A 21,407-nucleotide genomic window follows, 5' to 3' on the forward strand; every position below is an offset into this window, starting at 1 on the left:
ATGGAGGGATTAAGTAGAAAATAATGCCTCAGGATCCTATGGGCAAAAGGTACTCCACTTCCATTTCGAAGACCTTCAGTTGAGTGCAGCTGGCCTGCAGACTGATGATGGATCTAACAGATTACGAACGCTACCATGTGAGAAAAGTTCACAATAACAAGAACACAAGCATGAACTGCTCACTGCTGTCATTGATGGACATGGTAATGGATGGTACAAATGTTGCACAGGCTAGGAACAGGACAGGATGAGCGCATCAAACAACATCCTGACTGCTGGAAATGATTTATGCCTTTTTAAATCCATTTACCTTCTGCAGTAAAGTTTTAAAATGGTATTTCAAAGAATTAAAGTTCCCTAAGTTTATCTATTATACCTAATATATATTTTTCTCTTTATGTTCATGTATTACAATAACTTTGCTTTTTTGTGCATAGTTAAGAAGGAAAATGATAGTGACTGAATATGGAAGACTGATACATATACATTTAACATGAAAATTTCAAGACCATTGCACAGTGCAAGACTGATGCAACTTTCTGTAGCAGAACAACAATAAACTGAATATATCAACTGTAAAACTGTACTGTTAATGATGTATGCAAAATTTGTAGTTTAAAGAATAGGAATTTTTTTTTCTTTTCAATGATCACAACTATGGTCTCTGCGTCAAAATTCAGATCAGAAATTCCTCTTAAGAACTTCAAGGTATTTTAGCTTCTACTAGGAAAGAAACAATGTTTTTTGTCCTGAAGTCAACATTTATTGAGCTTTCAACACTCAACATGCTTGAATTATGCCTCAGTGTATATTTATTCCATAGATTCAGTGTTAGTAGCTTGTATCTGCCAGACTAACTAAGCATTTAAACACACAGGCAAAATAAATTCAATTCACTGTAACAAAACCATAAAAGTAGTCAAGGGGTCTAATTTTTAAAATAAACAGGAACTTTACCTAACCAAAAAGTTTAGGATTAGGAAAAATTCTTATTTAAGACAAAAATCCATTTTTAATTCATAAGAGAGAGGTTCCACCATGCCAAAAAGCTTCTTAGCAGCTTAGTATTAAATGATAAAATTGCATACGCAATGTTTCTGAACATTTGAAATGTACTGAGTATGTACTTATATGTACTTTCAAATATCTGTTCTTATTTTAAGCTAATAAGACAGAAATCCAATGAGTGTGTGGCACGTATGAAATCCTCAGTGCCTGTCCTAACAGCAAACGATGCCCAGGTGCAGCTGGAGCCCACAGAGCAGGGCTTTGAAGTAAAGGTTGGAAGCAGAACATCCTCAACACTCAGGCAGTTTCAAAATAACTCCAACAATCCACCTGCAATCTACTAACAATGGAAGTGGTTTTAAGTAAATTTTACCCTGTTAATTTTCAAATCTCTGCTGTGTCTATAAAGAGCAGTATTAGTCAGCCTTATCGACTTCAAAGTCTTGTGACAATTTCTAGCTGCAGCCGCAGGAACACACCTTACGAGTGAGCAACTGCAGCAATTTCCTCAAGCTGTTTTGCATCTTCAGTTTCTGTTCCTGTAACTCCTTTTTAAAACGGAAAGGAAGAAGGAAAGATTTGTCCCTGGTAAAGCAGAGCAGTGCACCAAGAAGTTTGACGGCCCAAATATACTAGAAATAAGCTTATTTCTACGCTAAGCTTTAAATCCTGGTAGGATCTCCACCTTAACTACATACAAACGCTGGGGTTAATTATCAGAGAAATATGGGAGGGGAGAAGGATCTTCTAAAGGTCTCGTCCCTTTCTTCAAAGCTTCAATTTTACCCACGCTACTCTGAAGTTTAGAATCTAAATAGATGAGGAAGACTTTATTCTAGAATAATTGGGAAGTAATTTCAATCAGGAGCTAAAAATTTAATAACCACTTTATAAAGGTAAAGCACAGCAGTGAAACCATTAGTGTTCTAGCTGGGCTTCCTAGGAAAACATTAAGTTAAAAATCTTCTAAGAATTGTAGAAAAGAACGAAAGGAGGGAGAATAGCTGAAGTTTTTCAGATAAAGAGGAGCTGATGCAACACAAAGTTTGCTAGAATCTCAAAATCTCTCAAAACATAGCAGCACGTATGATTGGCTGTGTTAAACCGGAAAGCTCGTGTTATTTTTCGATCTTTAGATTTCACAGTATTGATCTCATTAAGCTAGCGTTTTCACACTGTAACTAGAGTAAATGTAGTTGCTCTACAAAGCTGTGGAGTAATGTTGCAAATGAATGATGAGTATTTAATAATTGCCTCAACTACTTTTAAGTACAGCTCTAAAATGGACTTGGAGTGGTGAAAAGTAGTGGTAAAGATACAGCTGTCTGAAGCGATAAAAACATCTCATTAATCCTTAAAAGTAAACACTGTAAGATGTTAAGTAGCAATGTAGAAATCACTGCAGCTTATTTCTAAAGGTATGGAAAAAAAGTTTTCTTTGTGTTCATTTGTTCTAATGGATGAACTATTTTTTTTTAGTCAATAGAAAAAGAAAACCAATAAGTCTGACAGTCCTTCAGGTGAGATATTTCCTAAGCACTTGCTGCCATCAAAAAACAGCTGATGTTTTTAGATAACAGATCAAGGACATGAAAGGAGTGCTAAACAATAGTTAGACTTAGAAAACAAACAAACAAAAAGTTACAAAAAAAATTCCAATCACCAATAAATAGATGAGATGCAGGAATTTTAATATTTCCATAAGACATTTTCAGCATTCTACTATGCTTTCAATATAGCATAAATTGACCAATTTTCAAAAAAGACTAAATAAGGCAAAGGAAGCAAGCTTTCCTACTTTATGACAGGATCTAAAAAAGAATACCATGAAACAAGACTTCCCAATTACTATAAATGCCACACAAAAATAGAAAGCAGCACATTAAACGATCTTTGTCATTTCTTCAGACAATGAAATAGAATGAAAATGATGAATTCTTCCTGAGCACAGACAGGCTGAATCAATGTCATGCATACGATCGCATATTATCATATATTCATTTTGGACTGTTGAAAAAGGGGTAAGACTAGAAGAATGAAGAAGTTCAAAAATATTGTCTGCTACCATCAACCTACAGTTGATAAATTGAAAGGGGAGGATTGAAATTTCAGCTTTCCAGTAACAGTTTCATGTCACTTTAAGCAAGATTGTGCCTCTGTATTTGTTTCTGACTACCTTAATCTGTGTATTTGCAGTGAACATAAGGAGGACTTTGATCAAAACACAACATGCATTTTACACAACAAGGAAGTCTACAGAGAGGCACTACATTTACAAAAGCAATTGAAGGTGGTTTCAAAGGGAGTTGACAGATTAGAAGATGATGACACTGCTGCTGCAGTCTCATTGGAAATCTGGCTTGATCTAATTAACAGCAACGAACTAGAACCACAAAATGATAATTCAAACATGATTTAAAGAAGTTATATCACCTTTTTATTACCTAAACAATGGAGCTTTTCCCTCACTGATAACAGAACAAGTCACAGGTTGAATACAGAACAGGAATAAAAGGCTTGATATCCTTAATTTTCCTCAACCGTATGAAAATAAAACTTGATATTAAGCATAAATATTTGACTACAGAAGTAGAGAATGTCCACGCGTTCACATGAAAGTAACAAAAAATTGCCATAGTTGTACTCATAAAAATGGAGTGAAATCAAAAACGAAGATTTTTTTTTAAGATGTCTACCGACTTCTACACTCAAAGAAAACAGCATCATGCAAGATGACTTGCATGTTTGATTTCATAAATCCATGTACATGCACTGGAGAGTTTCCAGCTTATTGCCATTGTGCCTTCTTTCTCTTTCTTTTTTTTTTTTTGACGGGGGGGAGAAGGAAAGGGGTGGGGAATTCCCAACCCGAATTAAAATATACTGGGAGAAAAACCTCCCATTAATCCTGAATATTTTTGTTCACTGCGCTCCCTCAACTTATGAAGAGTTTCTTTTTAATTTATTATTTTATCCCTTTTTTATCTGTAGAGAAAAACAGAAGGCCAAATAGATTTTATGTAGTCTTAGGATATCCTTCAGTTTAATGAGTTATGCTAGTGAAAAAATCATGCTAGTGAATGATTTGTGCTGACACTTCCACAACTGTCAGTATGAGTGGACTTAAGCTCATATGCAGCCTACAGTACAAGAATTTCTTTGCACCTTGGTTCTGAAGCAAATTTTGTACTGGCTCATCCTCCATCTTATATGACAGTCACTGTCGCTAACATCTAATATAGCTAATAAAGCATGCTCTTATATGCAATACATACACACGTATAACAACATATTGTCATCCTGGCATTTTCTAGTTTATGAATTATGCGCATAGGAAGCACATTATTAGCTGCTTTCAGAAGAAATATGTATGTTTGTCAGGGAATCACAGAATCACCAAGATTGGAAAAGACCTCTAAGATCATCCAGTCCAATCATCCACCTATTACCAATATTTCTCATTTCACGTCCCTCAATACAACATCCAAACGTATCTGGAACACCTCTAAGTATAGTGACTCCATCACCTGCAGAAGCTACAGCCATTTGGATACCATCAAAGTGCTCTCTGACAACTTCAAAGACAAGAATATAGGGAATCTCCAAATGAATGAATTGTTTCATTTTCCTTGCACTTGTATTTTTGCTTTTTCCTGTGACACACAATTTAAAAAACTTCCCTAATTGCAACTGGTAGTTGTTAATTCCTTCTAATACTACTGTATAGAAATAAGCTATCTCAAGTGCAATACAGTATTTTATACAGTATCACTTAAGATATTTTTCCTCTTTGATCCTCAAAATGATATATATACTTTTACCTTTGTGTCATAATTTTGTAGGCGTCTGGAAGGAAGCATTCAGTGTTCTCCATCTGGAAAGGGTCAGCATCACAGATCTTGTCATCTGTCCGCCCATAGTTAGCACTTTCTATCATAATAACATCACTTCCTGGACACCGGAGGTCAATGGAGTAGCCTTCACAGGAGAGCTCTCTCCTAACCAAACCAAATGGTAGTGCTGCTCGGCTGAATCCTGAAGAAGAAAAAAAAAATGAGATTGAGCTTAAAGGATATAAAGGATATATATATTTTTTTCTGTTGCATAGGCAGTTACTCTCAACAGCACGCGGAAGGTAAAGGAAGTGCACCTTTAAACAGTCTAACCTGCTACCAAGTGAAGCAGCCTTCATGAACCTGTCACATCCTAACATCACTTCTGCTATGTCCTTAATCTGGGAAGAGAGAAAATTCCTCTTCACTACTTCTAACCCTTGACAAGGCACCATGTCTGCAAGGTTATTTTGTGCATTCCTGTTCTCACCTCTCTTCTCCCTACTTCTTTCTCCCTGCTTCGGGCACAGACAGGTCATATTGGAAAGTGGGAAGCAGTAGAGCACATTGGAGTTGAAAAAACATTAGTGATTTAAGAAACAAAACAAAAAACCAAACCAAACCAAAAACAAAACCAAAAAAAAAAAAACAAAAACAAACAACCCACACACAAAGAAACAAAGCCATGATTTCAAGTTAATTTTTATCTCCATCCCCAGGAAGAGTTCAATTTCTTTTGCTCAGCTACTTTATGTCCCCAGCATGGGTATGTCTGCAACACTAGATCTAATACACATTCTGATAACTAGCTGAACTTCGCTTCTCACTATACGTTTTACAGAAATTTAACCACAAGCAGGAGCAAAAAGACTTTGAACAAATGCATAAATGACTAGTACAACAAACTGTAGATGCGTACTATGCAGAATCTCCCTTTCCCTCCAAAAAGGTATTTCAAAGAATTCTTAATTTGAAAACATATTTTTCTGTGTGAGCAAATTCTAGTAAATAGGTAACCTCCCTCTAAGGAAGCAATATTAATTTATGGAAAACACACATACAATATCAAAAAACTATAATTCCTTGTACATAGCTACCAGTATATTATTATTAAGTATAATCTTTCTGTCTCTTACAAAATGAGGGCACTACCAAGAACTAGAGGACAAGCTGAGTAACATGGTAAGTGATAAATACCTGTATCTTTAAAATGATAAATCTCTGATAAATTTTCAGCAGAATCACACGTATTTCCTTATTTTTTTAAAAAAAAGTTGTCCTCAGAGAGCAGCACTAGGCCATTAATATTTCAGTGCAGGCGGTTGGAGACAAGTTGTGACAGCAAAGAGAAACAGCTAGTAAGTATGGAAAGTTGGAACTCTACAGTGTTTTGAAAGCAAAGAAAATAAGCTTTTTTTTTATTAAAAAAAAAAAAGTCTGATGCATTAGAAGAGGCAAGGAAGCTAGGATCTAAAAAGATCAAGAATAACTTGAGATAACCCCTTGATAGTAAATTTTCATATGAACCAGAGGCTGACACTTTTTCTGCTGAATTAATGATCTGTGGATTCAAACTCCTACTACACGAACATGATGATCTGCTATGACTTTGAGGAAGTGCTGCTGGTAACCGCCATGCTGGTGTCAGGACATGGCTCGCTAGCAGCCATCTTCCCATTCACCTGTCTTCCTCTCTGTAACACCACTGACTTTTGCTCAAGTGGATGATGTGCAGAGGATGAGCACCAGGCCACACTGGGCCTAGCCTCTCTGCACGCAGCTCAGTTTGCCTCTTTTAAATTTTATGCATCCTATGCAAAAGGGGGAACTGTTGCCCTGCCAATGCTTCAGTATTCACTAATGAGAGAAAAGACCATGTTGCTGTAGAAAGCACAATTCCATTTAAAATGCATTTCTGACTGAAGGTTTGGCTGAACATGTCATATGTAATAACAAACACTATTATTAGAGACTTGCTGAAGTATCATGAGCTGAAAGCTCTAAAGAGTTGAAATGCGAATCCATCGCATTAACACCCTATGTATTCCTCCCATGCAGCAAATTAATACAATGAAGACAGAATCTGTGCACAGCTCACTGAGGGCATGAAATGGGCATGGAGAGGGGCCCAAACAAAGCCCTCACCACACAAACATGCAGCAGTTTTTTGATTAATTACCATCATGACAGCCACAGCGGGACCAAAAACAATGCTGCTGGTGACTGCCATTCCTACATCCTAATAATCCTGTCACATTTAACACCATCCCCATAAAACTCGAGCTCTACAGCTCACAGCAATGCTGCTTACACACCCTGCATACAGCAGGGCTGCCTCCAGCACAGGAGTCCCCTGCATGCCACTGCAGAGTCCTGCCTTCAGGTTTCCATCAGTAAGGAAAGTGAAGCCACTGGTTCTGCTGCCCAAACGGGAATTCTGCCAAACAGGAGAGGCTGCAGGCTGATACCCCTGAGGTCCAGCATATGGACACATACGATGCAGGCTGACACAACCATACCAAGCTGGTTGTGATGAGCATCAAACCCTTCCTGCATACCCAGCAGAGCAGCCAGTACTTCAGATAGGATGAATTCAAAGACAAGACTGCTATACTTCTGCAGAAATTAGCTGCCTGCAAATCCTACTTCATCATCTGCAGCAATTGGGAACTGCTGTAAGCACTGTGAATGTATTTCATCCTGCATAATTTTTTCCCCATGCAGCCTCCAGAAGTTCTGTATTAGGACAAACATTCAAAGTACTACACCAAGGTTAGGTCACCACCAGCAACACAGGACACACCAGAGACTGTTATGTACCTGCAATATTGCAAAAGCAGCAGTAAATAGAACCAAACAATGCAGCATGTGTTAGGGGGAAGACTAAGAAATTGCCATGGCACAGAATTTTACCTAAATAAAATAAATAAAATTTAAGTCCACTAACAAAACTGCTGTGATGTTTATTCTGAAGCTTTATCTGTAATCTTTCCCTATCAACAAAGAAAAAAAAAATAAGCATATCAACAAGCAAAGTGTAATTCAATCCATCTTGCAACCCTGACAATCGAAGAAAGAACTAGTGGGAGGCCCTGTGAGCAAAAAATCAATATTGCAGCTTTGTGCCGTGCAAATGTGAATACTGCCAAATAGCAGTGCTTAGGGTAAAATGAACTGTTTTGCTCCATTTTCTCCTCTCTGAACAAATGATTTTGAAACGACAGCTTTTTTTGGAGCTATAAAATGTCAAGCAATAACTCCCTGTGCTTTAGGCAAGTGATTGGAATAAATACCTCTTGGCAACAGGTGCAATGACTTAGGACTGAAATTCATTTACATTCAGAAGATAATTCCCGATAAACAGATGCACTGCCACAGGACGGAAGCCTGAAAGACGGGCATCTTAACACTGCTGTCCAGTTCTGCACTATTCCAGGTCTTTTCAGACATAAGCTTGTAGCTCTGTCAATAATTACTGTTGTCACCAGTAAATTTTTATTTCCAGTGCAACTCCTCATGAGTACTTTCAACATCATATTTTCTAACCAACCTGCACTCAGCCTGCTCGGCTTGCCTCGCTATACTTTGCAAAAACATATTTTGTTTGGCTGTCCTGTATAGCTGAAATCACCATTCCATCCTTGCACTAATTGCTTCAAGGCAAACTGAGCAATGACACCAAAAAGGAGGAGTGTCCCTGTAAAGAGCTTCCTGATCGCTACAAACACTTTTGGGGGCCAGGGCTGGCACTTTGCATACATCATGAACAGTAACCCACATAAGATCTATTACTTATCTATTACCAAATGCCACATCTGCTGCATATGCTGTCTCTGATTCAGCTGTATAATGGGTTTTGCCTTTTTTTTTTTTTTTTAAATGAAGGAAGAATAATACCTACTGACAAAAAGAGCATGGTTTCTGTCATGTTGACTGTTTTGATTATAAGAAAACTTCCTGGCAAACATGTTTCCTGCACATTTTATCTGCTCACAAATCAGTTGAGCACAGACTCTTTATTGAAAAAAAAAACCCTTATTTTACAAAGTCACCATTTTAAGGAAAAAAGGTAGAGGGGATATTCAGTGGTAATAAGCATGCTTTACTAATCAATACAGAAACACTGAGAAAAAATATCAAAATGAAACATCACAAATGAAAATCTTCCCTCCTGTACTTTAGTCTATGAATTTAAAACATACATTTCCTACAAAAGAAATGTAACTCAGAACTGTGTTTCTGAAATATATCAGATTCACATTTGGCTAAAAATGTTTTATATAAGTTTGCAATGCCTTATTTACCACTGGTTCCTTACTAAGAAGTGATCTGTCTATAGAAAGATAACCTAAATTTGTCAAAGTCCAAAGGAAAGTTAATAATTCACAGCTTCCTGCCCACTAGCACTCCATCTTTTTGAGCTGTCAATAATAAGAGTGTGTGCTAAGTTTGATAGATAAAAGCGAAAAGGAGCCACTACATTTGAATGTTCACCCCATACAGAGGAAAAATAGTGGAATGTAAACAGGCTAACATCAGTACTTCTCAACATCAGAAGCAAGGAACCTTTGATTAAAACTTAAAGCACTGAGAAAGTAAACATGGAAATATAAAATTATTTCAAAGAATGCGGATACTGGAAGAACTGAGGTTCCAAAACAAATCTTTGCAGAAATATATATCAAGTCTCAGTGAGCAAGGAAATACTGCTTCTTGTGTTATTTGGCTCTAACAGAAAGGTCTTTTTAAAAGAGCACATCTTTTCAAACAGAATGTTTACAGTTGTCTCTTTCACAATCTCTTTTATTTTACCAAATCACGAAACATGATGATTCAAGTTCGACACAAGATGAAGCAATGCATCTTGGACAGAATTTCAATAATATATGTTGAGCATACGCAGAGCCCAGCAAAACCTGCACTCAGCAACCTCTCGGTTGCTTGGTGAGGTGCAGATGCGTGCACAGACATTGCACAGGGGCAGCTGAACACACTTCACCATCTGAAAATCATGTAAATTCTGAACATGGGCTCGGCAGAGCATTTATAATTCTTCAAAAGCCTCGGCTTCCTGCATTTTCTAAAGAATCCCAGGAACTATGTATGTCAAGGGAGACTTTTCTCTCCATCTCTCAGCTCCATATACATTTCATACAGACAAGCATGTGATTTTGTTAAACAGCTTTTAAATTATCCAATACTGGTCAACAGATCACTACCAACAACTACAACGATAGACACAATTTGAAATGACAACTGTGCTTTCTAATTCTATCCTTGAAGGGGAAAAAAGTCCTTCTGGCAAGCATGTCTATTAAAAGATTACATTGGCACAGCGAGAGCTTCTGATACTGCACAGAGGTCTGGAGTTCACAGCACTCCGCTCCTCTTTCACTGGAAGCCACCAGATAGCATACGAACAGCCCGAGCTGTGGCACAGCAGACAAAACCCCACTGTTCCAGTCTGGATAAAATTAGGCAGGAAGCGATCATTTTATAACTATTCTCCTGTAGCTGTATTCTTTGCTGTTTTAAGTATAGACTCATTATTTTCATTTAAGATGATGCAAGCAGGGGACAGAAAAAAAAAAAAAGGATTAGTTATTAAGTTATCGAAGGAAATCTATTTTCTAGGAAAAGACTTTTTCTTTTTTTAACCCATTCATAAAAATGGGATTAACTGAAAACAATGTACATGAAAGTGCGTCCTTAATTGGAACTTTAACAAAGAGGTCTTAAGCCCTAATGAACATACTTGATCATTTAAATGCGCACATAAATTACACTGAAGCAAGGCAACCATTTCATTGAATAAATTAGCTGTGAGGGATGATTCTTAGCACTGGTTTCCAGAATTCAGTTTCTCAGACATACACTGGCATACTTTAATTATTTGACTAAAATCTGGAAACCTCTCTCTTGCAAAACAGAAATAAGGTTTGTTAGCAGTAAGAGCTTATAGAAATGTTAAGTAACTAATGATAGCTTTTTAATGATCAATTTTTACAACTTATTAGACTGATTTAGTCTTAAAAAAAAGCATTTAACTTTAAAAATCTCTGTCAAATTTTAGCATAAGCAGCAAAATTACAACACTAAGTAATTTTCTGTAATTATATACTTAATATTCAGTGTGCACGAACACAAAGCACAGTACAGCTGATTAATGAAATTCAGGACAAAGCCTAAGTTACACCCTCTGACTCACCAGGACGAGTCCTGCCTTCCACTTCACTGAAACTTATTACAGTTTTCCTCGTGCATTTCCCAGTCTCCATGCAATTCTCAAAAATATCCCTGTGAGGCTCTCTTCAGCAAAAAAAGAGCTACAGCTTACCTGCCTTCTGCACCTTGTTGAATGATTCAGCAAAATGACAAGTTAGCAGCAGCATCTTAGCTTTTTAATGTGTCAATCCTTCCTGTACATGGTTGGCAAAGACCTCAATTAAATTTTCCCAAAATGCTCTCACCCCTCATTTTGAGGGTGAGAACGTGACTCTCCAAGTTGCTCTTATTTTTTTTTCCTTCCCTTTTTTAGTGGTGGTGGCTTTTTTGTGGTTTGAGGTTTGTTGTTTTTTTGTTGTTATCGATGTGTTGTTTTTTTTTTTTTTTTAATAGCAGGAGGGAAAAGAGTGCTACATTGACAGAACTGCAAACTAAAGTCTTTCAATCACCCAGAACAAGAACAGCCAGACAGCAACCAGGCAAACTTCCCCATTTTAGTCCATCACATCTTAACTCTATTTTGAGGGAATCACCACTATGGGAAAAGAGATAGTTTGGTCTTCATGCCCATTTAATCCTTCACCTCCCTGCTGAGGCTGCCACAAGAGTGCTAATTAATGCTAAACTGTGAAAATGGGCTTCTGCACTTTGAATCCCGCCACACTGAAACTGGATAGAAACCACTAATTCCTTTAATGAAAGTCACCAAACCAGAGCCTGGTTCCTGGCAACGTATTAGCAATACCTACATATGGCAGATGGAAACCATGTGATCTAAACATTGAAGTTTAAATATCTAGTGTAAAAATATGCCTGTTGTTCGGTTCTCGCTTAGAACCAAATTTTATTCTCAACTGCATGCACCTTTCCCATCCCTTTCAGGGGGAGCTCCATGTATGAGAGCAAAACTTTGCCCTCTTGATCTAAAATTATCCCAGTTTGAAATGGTCTTCATCTGTCAATGATATTTCTTTTCTTTTGCCAGCCAGATGTCTGTTCTCAGGCTGCAAGAATCTCCTTCCTTTTTTCCTTCACATCACACATACTTGATAATTTGCCAGCTCACAGAAAGCACTACCCTTTTTCTTTTTCACTGCTAAATACACTGCATCTTCAAAATTTCTCCAGGCAAATAAGTCCCATGGTCTCTGTAAATCCCCCTCCTGGAGGTTATCTCCAGTTTACCAACCGTGAACTCACTAAGCACACCACCTGTCAGGAAGGAGAAGCGTCTGAATTAGAAACAAGCTCTGAAACAAGGAGGTAAGACACACAAAGGGTGATGTGTCAGGAATGTTGTGTCAACAGGATTTCCCGTTGAATTACTTCCTCCTCTGCACAGGACATTGGTAGCTGAATAAAAATAAATATTCTTTCATTTTCTTTAAAAATGTATTTGGACAACAATTTGTATTTCTCTTTCATCGTCTCAATCATTTTTTTATTGAAAACCATCTGTTGAGGGAAGGTGGGTGAAGAGAAAGAAAGGGCTATGATTTCCATCAGTAGTACTCAGAGTGAATAGCTCACAAAAATGACACACTTTTGGTGTTTCTCTTTTGCATTTTGAAGAAACCCAAAGCCTCATCACCACAGAAACCATGCAGAGATTAACCAGTGTTTTGGGAATAAGCACATGAGTGAAAGCTGAATCATTCCAGGTGACACGATGGTGTCAGTGATAACCCTTGGTGTGATTCCTAAGTAGGTTAGCCAGAAAAATCAAAATTTTTAATCTCACTAAAATGCAAAGAACTGGGTTGACTCCTACATTTTGGCTCATTTTAAAGACAACGTTCAACAAGCACGGTTTAAAAATATTAGATATAAATCTAGTCGTAAACAATTATCAGATATTTAATAAAAAATACAGTACAAATGCTGAGGTGTGATAACATCTGAGACTGTAGTTATAAAATCATAAAGGGGCATTTTCTTGTTTACAAACAGAATTACGTATACATTAGAAGTGGAACCAAGCAACAATTTAAGAGTTCATATACTCTCTCATTTCAATAAAATGATGGAGTGAAGTCAGTTGTCACAGTATAATTTACAGTGGGAAAATTACGTGGTTAATTTTAATGACAGCAAGCCACTTCATATTTAAAGAGTGCTTATGAGTATACAAACAGCAAAGCAATACCCCTTCTTATTCACTATAGCTTCCAAAATATTATCAAGGACTCAGGAGTAGAAAGATGACCATGGAAACAATGGCTCAAGATCCTACCGATGAAACTGAGAACTCAAAACACAGTCATATATTTCAAAAGCAAGTAGAAGAACAACGCGATAATCTACTTGAAGGTAAATGTGCCGTCACTTCAAATATTCCCCCAAATAGATATGAGACAAGAGTAGCAAGCAATCTCAGAAAATGCCTGTCAGAGTGAAAGGTTTTCTTCCTGACCTTACCTTCTTTGAAACGTGTGGATTTCTAAAAGACTATTATAGAGAAGAGGGGGATATACCATGTGTAGTTTTTACAGTATACCTAAAGTTCTGGCAAATTCCAGGAATAATGTAGTAATCCTGCATAGATACTTGACAGCATTCTCTGAATAATAAGTTGCATGAGGAAAGGGAAACTATTTGTTTACAAATTAAAAGGTGATCTAAGAAGTCTTAAGGCATATACGCACTTCTTTCATGCTCCCTGCACAGCAGGGAGTAATAATAGCAACAGAGGTACTATTTCCTGGATAAATAAAGGAAATATGCACCTCTGCAACACTGTCCAAATGCTGTTAGTGACCTACAAAGGGTTTACATATCCAAAGGCCACTTGCAAACAGATACAAAGGATGAGTGAGATACATTGATGGAAAGGCTAAATTTCACCTGGACTCAAATTCAGGACTTCTGAATTCAGGTTCTGCTTTTATTGCCAGAATTCAATCCCTCTTCTGTCACAACTGTTACAACATGAGAACAAGAAATATTCTCAGTTTTCAAGAGAACTATCTAATGAGTGCTCAAAAGAAACAAATGAAAAATCAGGATCCCTGAAACCTGTGTGCTAAGACAGAAAGTAAACAATTTCCCTAATTATGTGATAGAGTTCCATAATTGATGCTATTTACATCAGAAAGTCACAAAAGGGATGAACACACACTGTAACACACTAGAGAAAAGAAAACTTTGCATTTGCTAATTACTGCTATTTAGAAGTACACATCTAATAGCTGAAAGACCATGTTTTCAGTGTTGTTCATTGATCTTAATAAGACCAATAATAAAAGAAAGAACCAGGAAAATTGCCATCATACTAGAAGAAAAAAAATATACAGTAGAATGTTCAAGCGTAACAACAGAAAGTAAGGCAAAACTACTGCTCTGTTAATACAGCTGTGGAAAGTAAATTTCCTCAATAATCAATTCATTCTACACAGCCTTTTACCATACCAGGTCACAATTCTATTTTAAAAACATCTTTCCCTAAGAGTCTACAGCAAGTATTTCCGGAGGAGGCTGTAAAGTATAAAAAAATGCAATTATTTCACATTTCTCCACAACAAAACACCGTCTTCCTCTGGAAAGTACCAGAGTCTCATGATACATAATTTAGGTGTACATACAGGTGGGTAGCTATGGCAAGTCCAAGGGGATGATGGGCAAGCTAATGGCCGGGTGGGAGGCAGCAGTGAGACTGCAGGTCTTGGGAGCTGACACCTACCCTGCCCCATTCAGCTGTCTGCTGAGGTTCCATGACTTGCCAATCCATGACACTGTTGTTTTTCCAACAGTGCTGAGTTTTATTAATCAAGATGATTTCCAGAGCAAGCTGAGAGTGTGATCAAAGCAGACATGAGGGCAGTGTAATTGAGGAGGGAGTTGCTAATCTTTTGGGAATGCCAAGAAGGAATAGAGAAGGTTAGCGGTGTCCAAAGGAGGCAGGAATGAGCAGGTGTTAGGGTAGCCATTTAAATTAGGCATTCTGACATAATCATTTATAACTGAGGATTCAGATTCCCTTGAAAACACATGTAAAGAAGCCATTTTTTTTTTAATTTTTATTTTGTACAGATACTATTTCTTCTAAGTCTGTGCTACTCCAAAGTAAGTTTTTGTCAGAGACTAAACACAATTCCATAGCGGAGCTCCAGTGCCTATTCAGTCTCTGCTCCTGCTGAATCTGAAGTCCAGATTCTTATCAGTTTCAGTAATGCAAGGCCCATGTTATCTTTAAAAACTTAATGCAGAAAATGTTGGAAACGCAAAACCAGACAGAGCCCTGCATCTCTCAAGCTTGGTTTTCACATGTGCAAGCCTCTAGAAGGTGACAAGGATACTTTATGAATCAAACAGAAAATACAGAAGTATTATCTCCCACTGAAATGCTATCATCTCTGAATGAGGTGTTGAGATGCAACATTTTACAACTCTTCATAATATTCATTTTACAATATTTTATCTACTTGAAAATAACAGAGTTTTAGGTAAAGAGAATCTTAATTACCCCAATTAAGTTCTCATCCTGCACCACTAATGCCATTGTGAGCTTTGTCATTAACCTGTGGGATAGATTCCTTAGAATTTAACCTGGACACTCAATATTCTTGCTCTAATGAAAAATACATTAATGAGCTTCATTATGCTACTCCATTTTAAAGAAGAATCTTCAGTAGTCAGTTCTCTCAAGTGCCTAATGGGCACTGGTAAATTTGTGATCTAGGATTACGCATATTAGTGAGCTTAAATTTGGGCCACTGTAAGTCTTTTTAGGACTCAGTGAGCTTCATGTTCAATCCAAAGGATAAGCAACACCTATGACTCACTTCAGGAACTCCCTGCACTAAAGCCAACAAAACACATACAACCTTTTGAAATTATGACTGAGGTGATGCAAAAACAACAGTCACTGTAAAATAAACACAATGAAAACTAAACTAAAATCCCTCCCTATAATTTAAGAATGACATAGATTTTCTATATTGTCTGCATGGAGGATCCTCAACCTGTTTCAATTGCTACCTTTTTTCCAGTCATCCACTGGGAAACATTATGGAAAAACTAGTGATCTTCTGTGACCTTCATTTTATTTTATTAAATGCAGCAGACACCTCATGCTGAATACGAAATAAAAAATATGCAACCCAGGAAAGTACTTCAAGAAAAAAAAAGCCCTTTGGAGGATCCAATTTCAGTCTTGAAATATAACAACACAGATTTGCCAATGATATTTAAATTAAAAAAATCTCTGTCACATAAATTATTGTGTTCAAAATTCTATTCTGAATTACTAAATTTAGAATAGGCCCTGCAGATTATGATTTAGCCAATACTTTATAAATGTGGAACACACATACTTGAAATACACATGATTTCAGATCGGACTAACAGTACTCTGTATCTTTAACCATGTTTAAAAGAATTTCTTTTTCGAACATGTATGCAATTAGTACACTAAAAAACAACTCAGAGTGCACTGTTAGCGTACACAGTTGTGGCTGATCTATTGTTAATAAGGCCTTCAAGGTGAAAATAACACAAATTATAGAATGGCTTAGGTTGGAAGGTACCTTAATGATCACCTAGCACCAAAATAAGGGAAGAAACTGGTGTCTGCAAATACTATTTTGTCTTTCCTACAGCTCTAAGATTAATGGAGAAAAGCGTCACTTGTTGAAGTCCCTTGCCTTTGAAAAACTCCTGGGGTAGATGGGGGAGGGAGGGAGAAGTGGTGAGTGCAGATGTCTATTATCCCTTTTAGTAAGCGCAGATTAACAAATCATCACTCAACATAATACTCATTGAATTTCAGTTAGCTGCTGTCTGAGCAACCTGCCTGAAATTCTAAAAGCTCAATGCTGAGTCTGATTTGCAGCCAGTTTAGAGCAGCATCAGTCTGGGATGGTTGTGGCTAGTCATAACAATAGTAAGGGGTACTCAGATTTGGAAGGGAGGGGACTTACGGAAATTCCTTTCCTTAATTAAATCAGAGAAAGAGAGTCTGAAGTGGCAAATAATAAATCACAAAGAATCCTCAATCTGGTTGTCAAGGAAACTAGTATGCCTCTGCCATAATTGCTGTGAGCCCAATCTTGCCCTTTTTGACATCGAGCCTTATCATGCATTCTGGTCAGAGACTGAGGAAGTAGCTTGTCTGTTCCTCTCCAGCAGCCCTGCACTTAGCATGGCGCGGGCCTGACAGACAGGCCGTAATGCCGCCCACCATTTGGTGCCACTCCTCCAACCTGCACAGCAGCTAACTGCAGGACTCCAGCACGCTTCCGACACCTTTGACATTACAAATGGGACTGACTGGCTTGATTGCGGCACTGTAAGGTTTCTGCAGCTGTGTTTACTAGATGGGCACTCCTAATTTACTGCTGCTCAAATCTTGAGCCTGGTTATCTCAGCTCACCACAAGTCCCAGAAACCTCCACAGTTGCCCTGGCATTCCCACTTCCCAAGCATGTCTTCCCATCAGAGATTGTTCCCACATATCACTTGTGGATATGTGATATAGCTATTGAAGAGAGACGCATAGGAAAAAGGAAGTTCGAAACAAAACAAACATTTCAACAACAAAAAACAGAGCAGAAAAGGTTAAAATTGATTCAGTGCCAAGCCATTTCGTTAGCTGACTGCATTACTGTCTTTTTTCCCCAAACAATGATCGTTACCTTTTTATAAACATATCTAAAGTTGTTTTTTCCTTTTGTTTTTGGTGGAATTGCACATCACTGCTGGACACACACAAAACTTGGAGCATACGCAGTTCCCAGTACTTCAACACCAGGAAGGCCAATAGAGGGAAAATGCTGTATTAGTGTCCCTATCTCATCCCTCAAGAAATTCTGAAAGATTTTAAAGGAAGTATCTTCAAAGTAAGGAAATAGGAGGAACGACAGGCAAGTACATTATGTTCCCAGCTAACTTTAAGCAATAGAAAATCCAGTGAGACAAGATTGTTAGGTGGGGAAAAAAATAAAAAGAAATCTCCCTTTAGGAACTAGAGAGATAAACACTACCAAAACGGCTTCTAAAGGAAGATCTGTGACTGATTCTTGTTCGAAACGCTACAACTTGTTGACTGTCATCTTGCTATTTTAATAATGGATAAATCTGGTCTAATTCCTAATCCATAAACCAAACATCTGAAGAAAACACAATTTTTCTACTGTAATGTTCAAGTATGCCAACATACTAAGAGCACTGCAAATTTTTTTGTTCACCAAATCTGTAAATATGTAACACAAAAAAGTATTAAGTGGTTGTTCCAGATAAAACTCAAAGCAGAACAAACCCTTCCCAAACTGAATGCAACTCCCTCCCCATATTCCCTTACCCTGGAAGTACAATGTAGGTTTTTTGGTAACTAAGTGAACTTGTACAAAATCATCTTTAAGTTTTTTGACAAAATTGTTCATAGTATCACAGCATCATTGGATAATTAAGACCAAAATGGACTCCTTCCTCTCTTACCCACCCAAAATATTCTTTAATCCAAATACCTCTTTTCCAAATAAAAAAGCTAAATTGTATATACGAAGAATTATTTCTACATCATTTAATAACTTGTCCTTGTCATCCCTGCTAAAAAGGTGCAATTATGGATTAATTACAGCCAATTACAATAATGCATATTAGTGACTGTATCACTGCATTTGCCACTAAGATTCAATCACCTTAAGGAGAAAAAAAAAAACATGAAAGACAAATGAAGGTTTCCATTAGGAAAGATAATGCAAAAGCAGTGAATGTGCCATTTGGGCATAAACATGTTCATTTGCTACATATGCATGCAGCATCCATCAGAAGAAAAAAAGGCCTTCAGCTGATTTATAGATAATTTACTATGGCACACTCTTACCACTATTTTATTCTTATTTGAAAAATTAGTCTGGATACCCGAACACAATGACAGCACCCCGCTTATTTTTATGCCTTTTGCAACATTTAAGTGATCTTGAACCTTTAGGGCTAAACATCTCCATGGTAATCTCTCTCTTTTAAGCAAGAGTTTGAACATCACTCCTAATGTCATCTGACTGGCCTTCCCACTGCCACTACATGCTGGAGAATGAGTTCAATAACACCCAGCCCCTGCTCCGTCATAATCCACTGTGGAAAAAAATACCTCAGTCTCTTCTGTTGGTAGGAAGCCATAGCAACCTGCTATTTCTCCTCTAAACTGTTTCCCAGCTTGTCAATTTGACTTGTCAATTCTTTGGAACGTTTATATCATCTGTTTGAACAGACTCTATCCATCATCTTTTTGTACTTACCTTTGTGCTTAGGTTCAAGCTAAACTTCCAGTTATCATCTGCACTTCCAGACAGCTAAGAGCCATGGAGCAGGCAGCTCCACACCAAGCAGCAGCGACCAGAGCCCAGTGGGTTGGGCTGGGCCAGCTGCAGGGTCTGACCTGTTCTGAGCTCATAAGCTGCTTCAGTATGTCTCTGTAAAACATCCCACACAAAAACCCCAGCTTCCTTCTGCCAGAGTTATGAGAAATGGTTATTAATTTTAATTGGTCTAAACTAGCTTTTGGTGAAATTACATCTTCAGGCTTCATTACCTATCTGAATAGCCTATCTTTGCAGTTACGACTGCTAGTCTCCTACTAAGAAATAAAGTCAACGCATTCTGTATTTCCTCACAGATTACCAACTATATTGAGCAAAAGATGGCAGGAAGCAAAACAGAAAAATCAGAGAGATATCGAAACAAACTGTCCATACTGCTCATTTATAGTTAACTTATGCATAAGCCACTTTCTGTGAGTGTAGCACAAGAGTGAAAAAAAATTCCAAAATAACAACTCCCAGCTGATCATGTATCAGAGGAGCTTGGGGCTATCTAACTCTGACAAGCTTTATGACGGCTTTCCCATCAACCTGCTCTTCACCTGCATAGCAATAAAGCAGCCATCAGGACAGATGCTAACCAAAAATATGTTCAAGTCTTGCTCAGTAGGGTTGCTGGAACAAGGGCTCACAGAACATCATAGTGGAGACAGTTTTACAATGAAAAACAAATTTGGCACTAATATGAAATATCTGACAGTTTGGAGTATAAAACTTAATCAGTTCTGAAGGTCTGCGCTCTATGAAAAGTAACTGTTAAGACACAAGCAAAATAATTCATTGAACTGGAATCTAGAGCTTCAAATTTTTTTTTTTTTCGGAAAATATTTCCTTCTCTCATAGGCTTGAAAACAGTTTGAACAACTGGCTTTTACTAAGAGTAATTTAGTAAACCAAACCTGTTACCTTGTGAATTAAAACTACTCAAAATAAAATCTATTGTGACCACAATTCATATTAACATGGCAAGCTCTTACTGAGTGCCTTTTAAAGGAAAGAAATATATTCCTTGTGTGTTCAAGAATAGAGCCATAAACCATATGAGTCCCTATTTATTTCAAATTTCCCATGATGCCATTTACTTCAGCTTTTAACCTTTTATGTGACATTGAGCTATTTTACAATCATAAAATAGTAGAAAAAACGACCTGTTAATTTGAAAGGGACACATTACAACATCTCTCCCTGGCACTATAATATTTTAATTTCTTTTTTCAAGGCAAACCAGTTGGAAAGTGACCATCTGCTAGTCTGTTAGTACCATTCAAGCAAAGTAATGCACAAAATGTCCTCCTTTCCCTGCAAGAATAGGACCATTAACTGAAAGGAATTTAGGATACTATCACGCAAGTTTAACAGACTGATTCACAACAAAATAAAATCTCTATTTCTTTAATTACTGCTGAATATACTGACCACAAAGATGATACAAAAATGGTGCCATTCAGTGTAGCACAAGAAATCTAAACGTTTTAAAAGAAAGAAATTAATATCACCAAGTCTCTTACGAAAATTATGTTCTTCTATTTTCAGCATTAATTTAAATGCCAGAACACTTCTACAAGTAGAGCTCTATTTCTCACCTCAAAATATACAATGTGCTTCGAACAGTGGGTAAGTTTTCAATATCACTTAAGGTTTTGAATATTTCTAAACAGTTGATAACAGCAGCAGAAGAGGAAACTCGACAAGCCCTCCAGGCTGATAAATATAGAACTTTTTGGATGAGTAGAGCTCAATGGAGCCGTAATCTTGGCTGGCACCTGTACATGATACTATAACACATACAGCTAGAACTGCAAGTTTGTGAGAATAAATTAAATTAAATTCACATTCATGTTAGCACTTTACAAGATGTTGTCAGTACAACTTAGTATGCATGCAAACCACTGCACTTTTGAAAGTTTTACCCTAAAAGGTATCAAATAAAAGCATGCTATCTCTAAAAGTTAGAAGAACTGGATGTATTGGTCACATCTTAATGGCCCTTTATTTCCATTATTTGTAACTGTATATTCCCACC

At 37.3% G+C, this 21,407-nt stretch overlaps 1 protein-coding gene across 10 annotated transcripts in view; it reads right to left on the reverse strand.

The window, feature by feature from the left end:
* Positions 1-21,407, reverse strand: part of ADGRL2 (adhesion G protein-coupled receptor L2) — a 389,339-nt gene that overhangs the window by 66,718 nt on the left and 301,214 nt on the right. For all 10 annotated transcript variants that reach the window (XM_090146448.1, XM_090146453.1, XM_090146451.1 and 7 more), the window contains one exon: positions 4,830-5,043. In XM_090146448.1, the coding sequence (XP_090002574.1) occupies positions 4,830-5,043 (214 nt within the window). The remainder of the gene's footprint in view (positions 1-4,829; positions 5,044-21,407) is intronic.

This window comes from Phasianus colchicus, chromosome 9, assembly GCF_987193195.1.
Source record: "Phasianus colchicus chromosome 9, bPhaCol1.hap1.1, whole genome shotgun sequence".
NCBI classification, from domain to species: Eukaryota; Metazoa; Chordata; class Aves; order Galliformes; family Phasianidae; genus Phasianus; species Phasianus colchicus.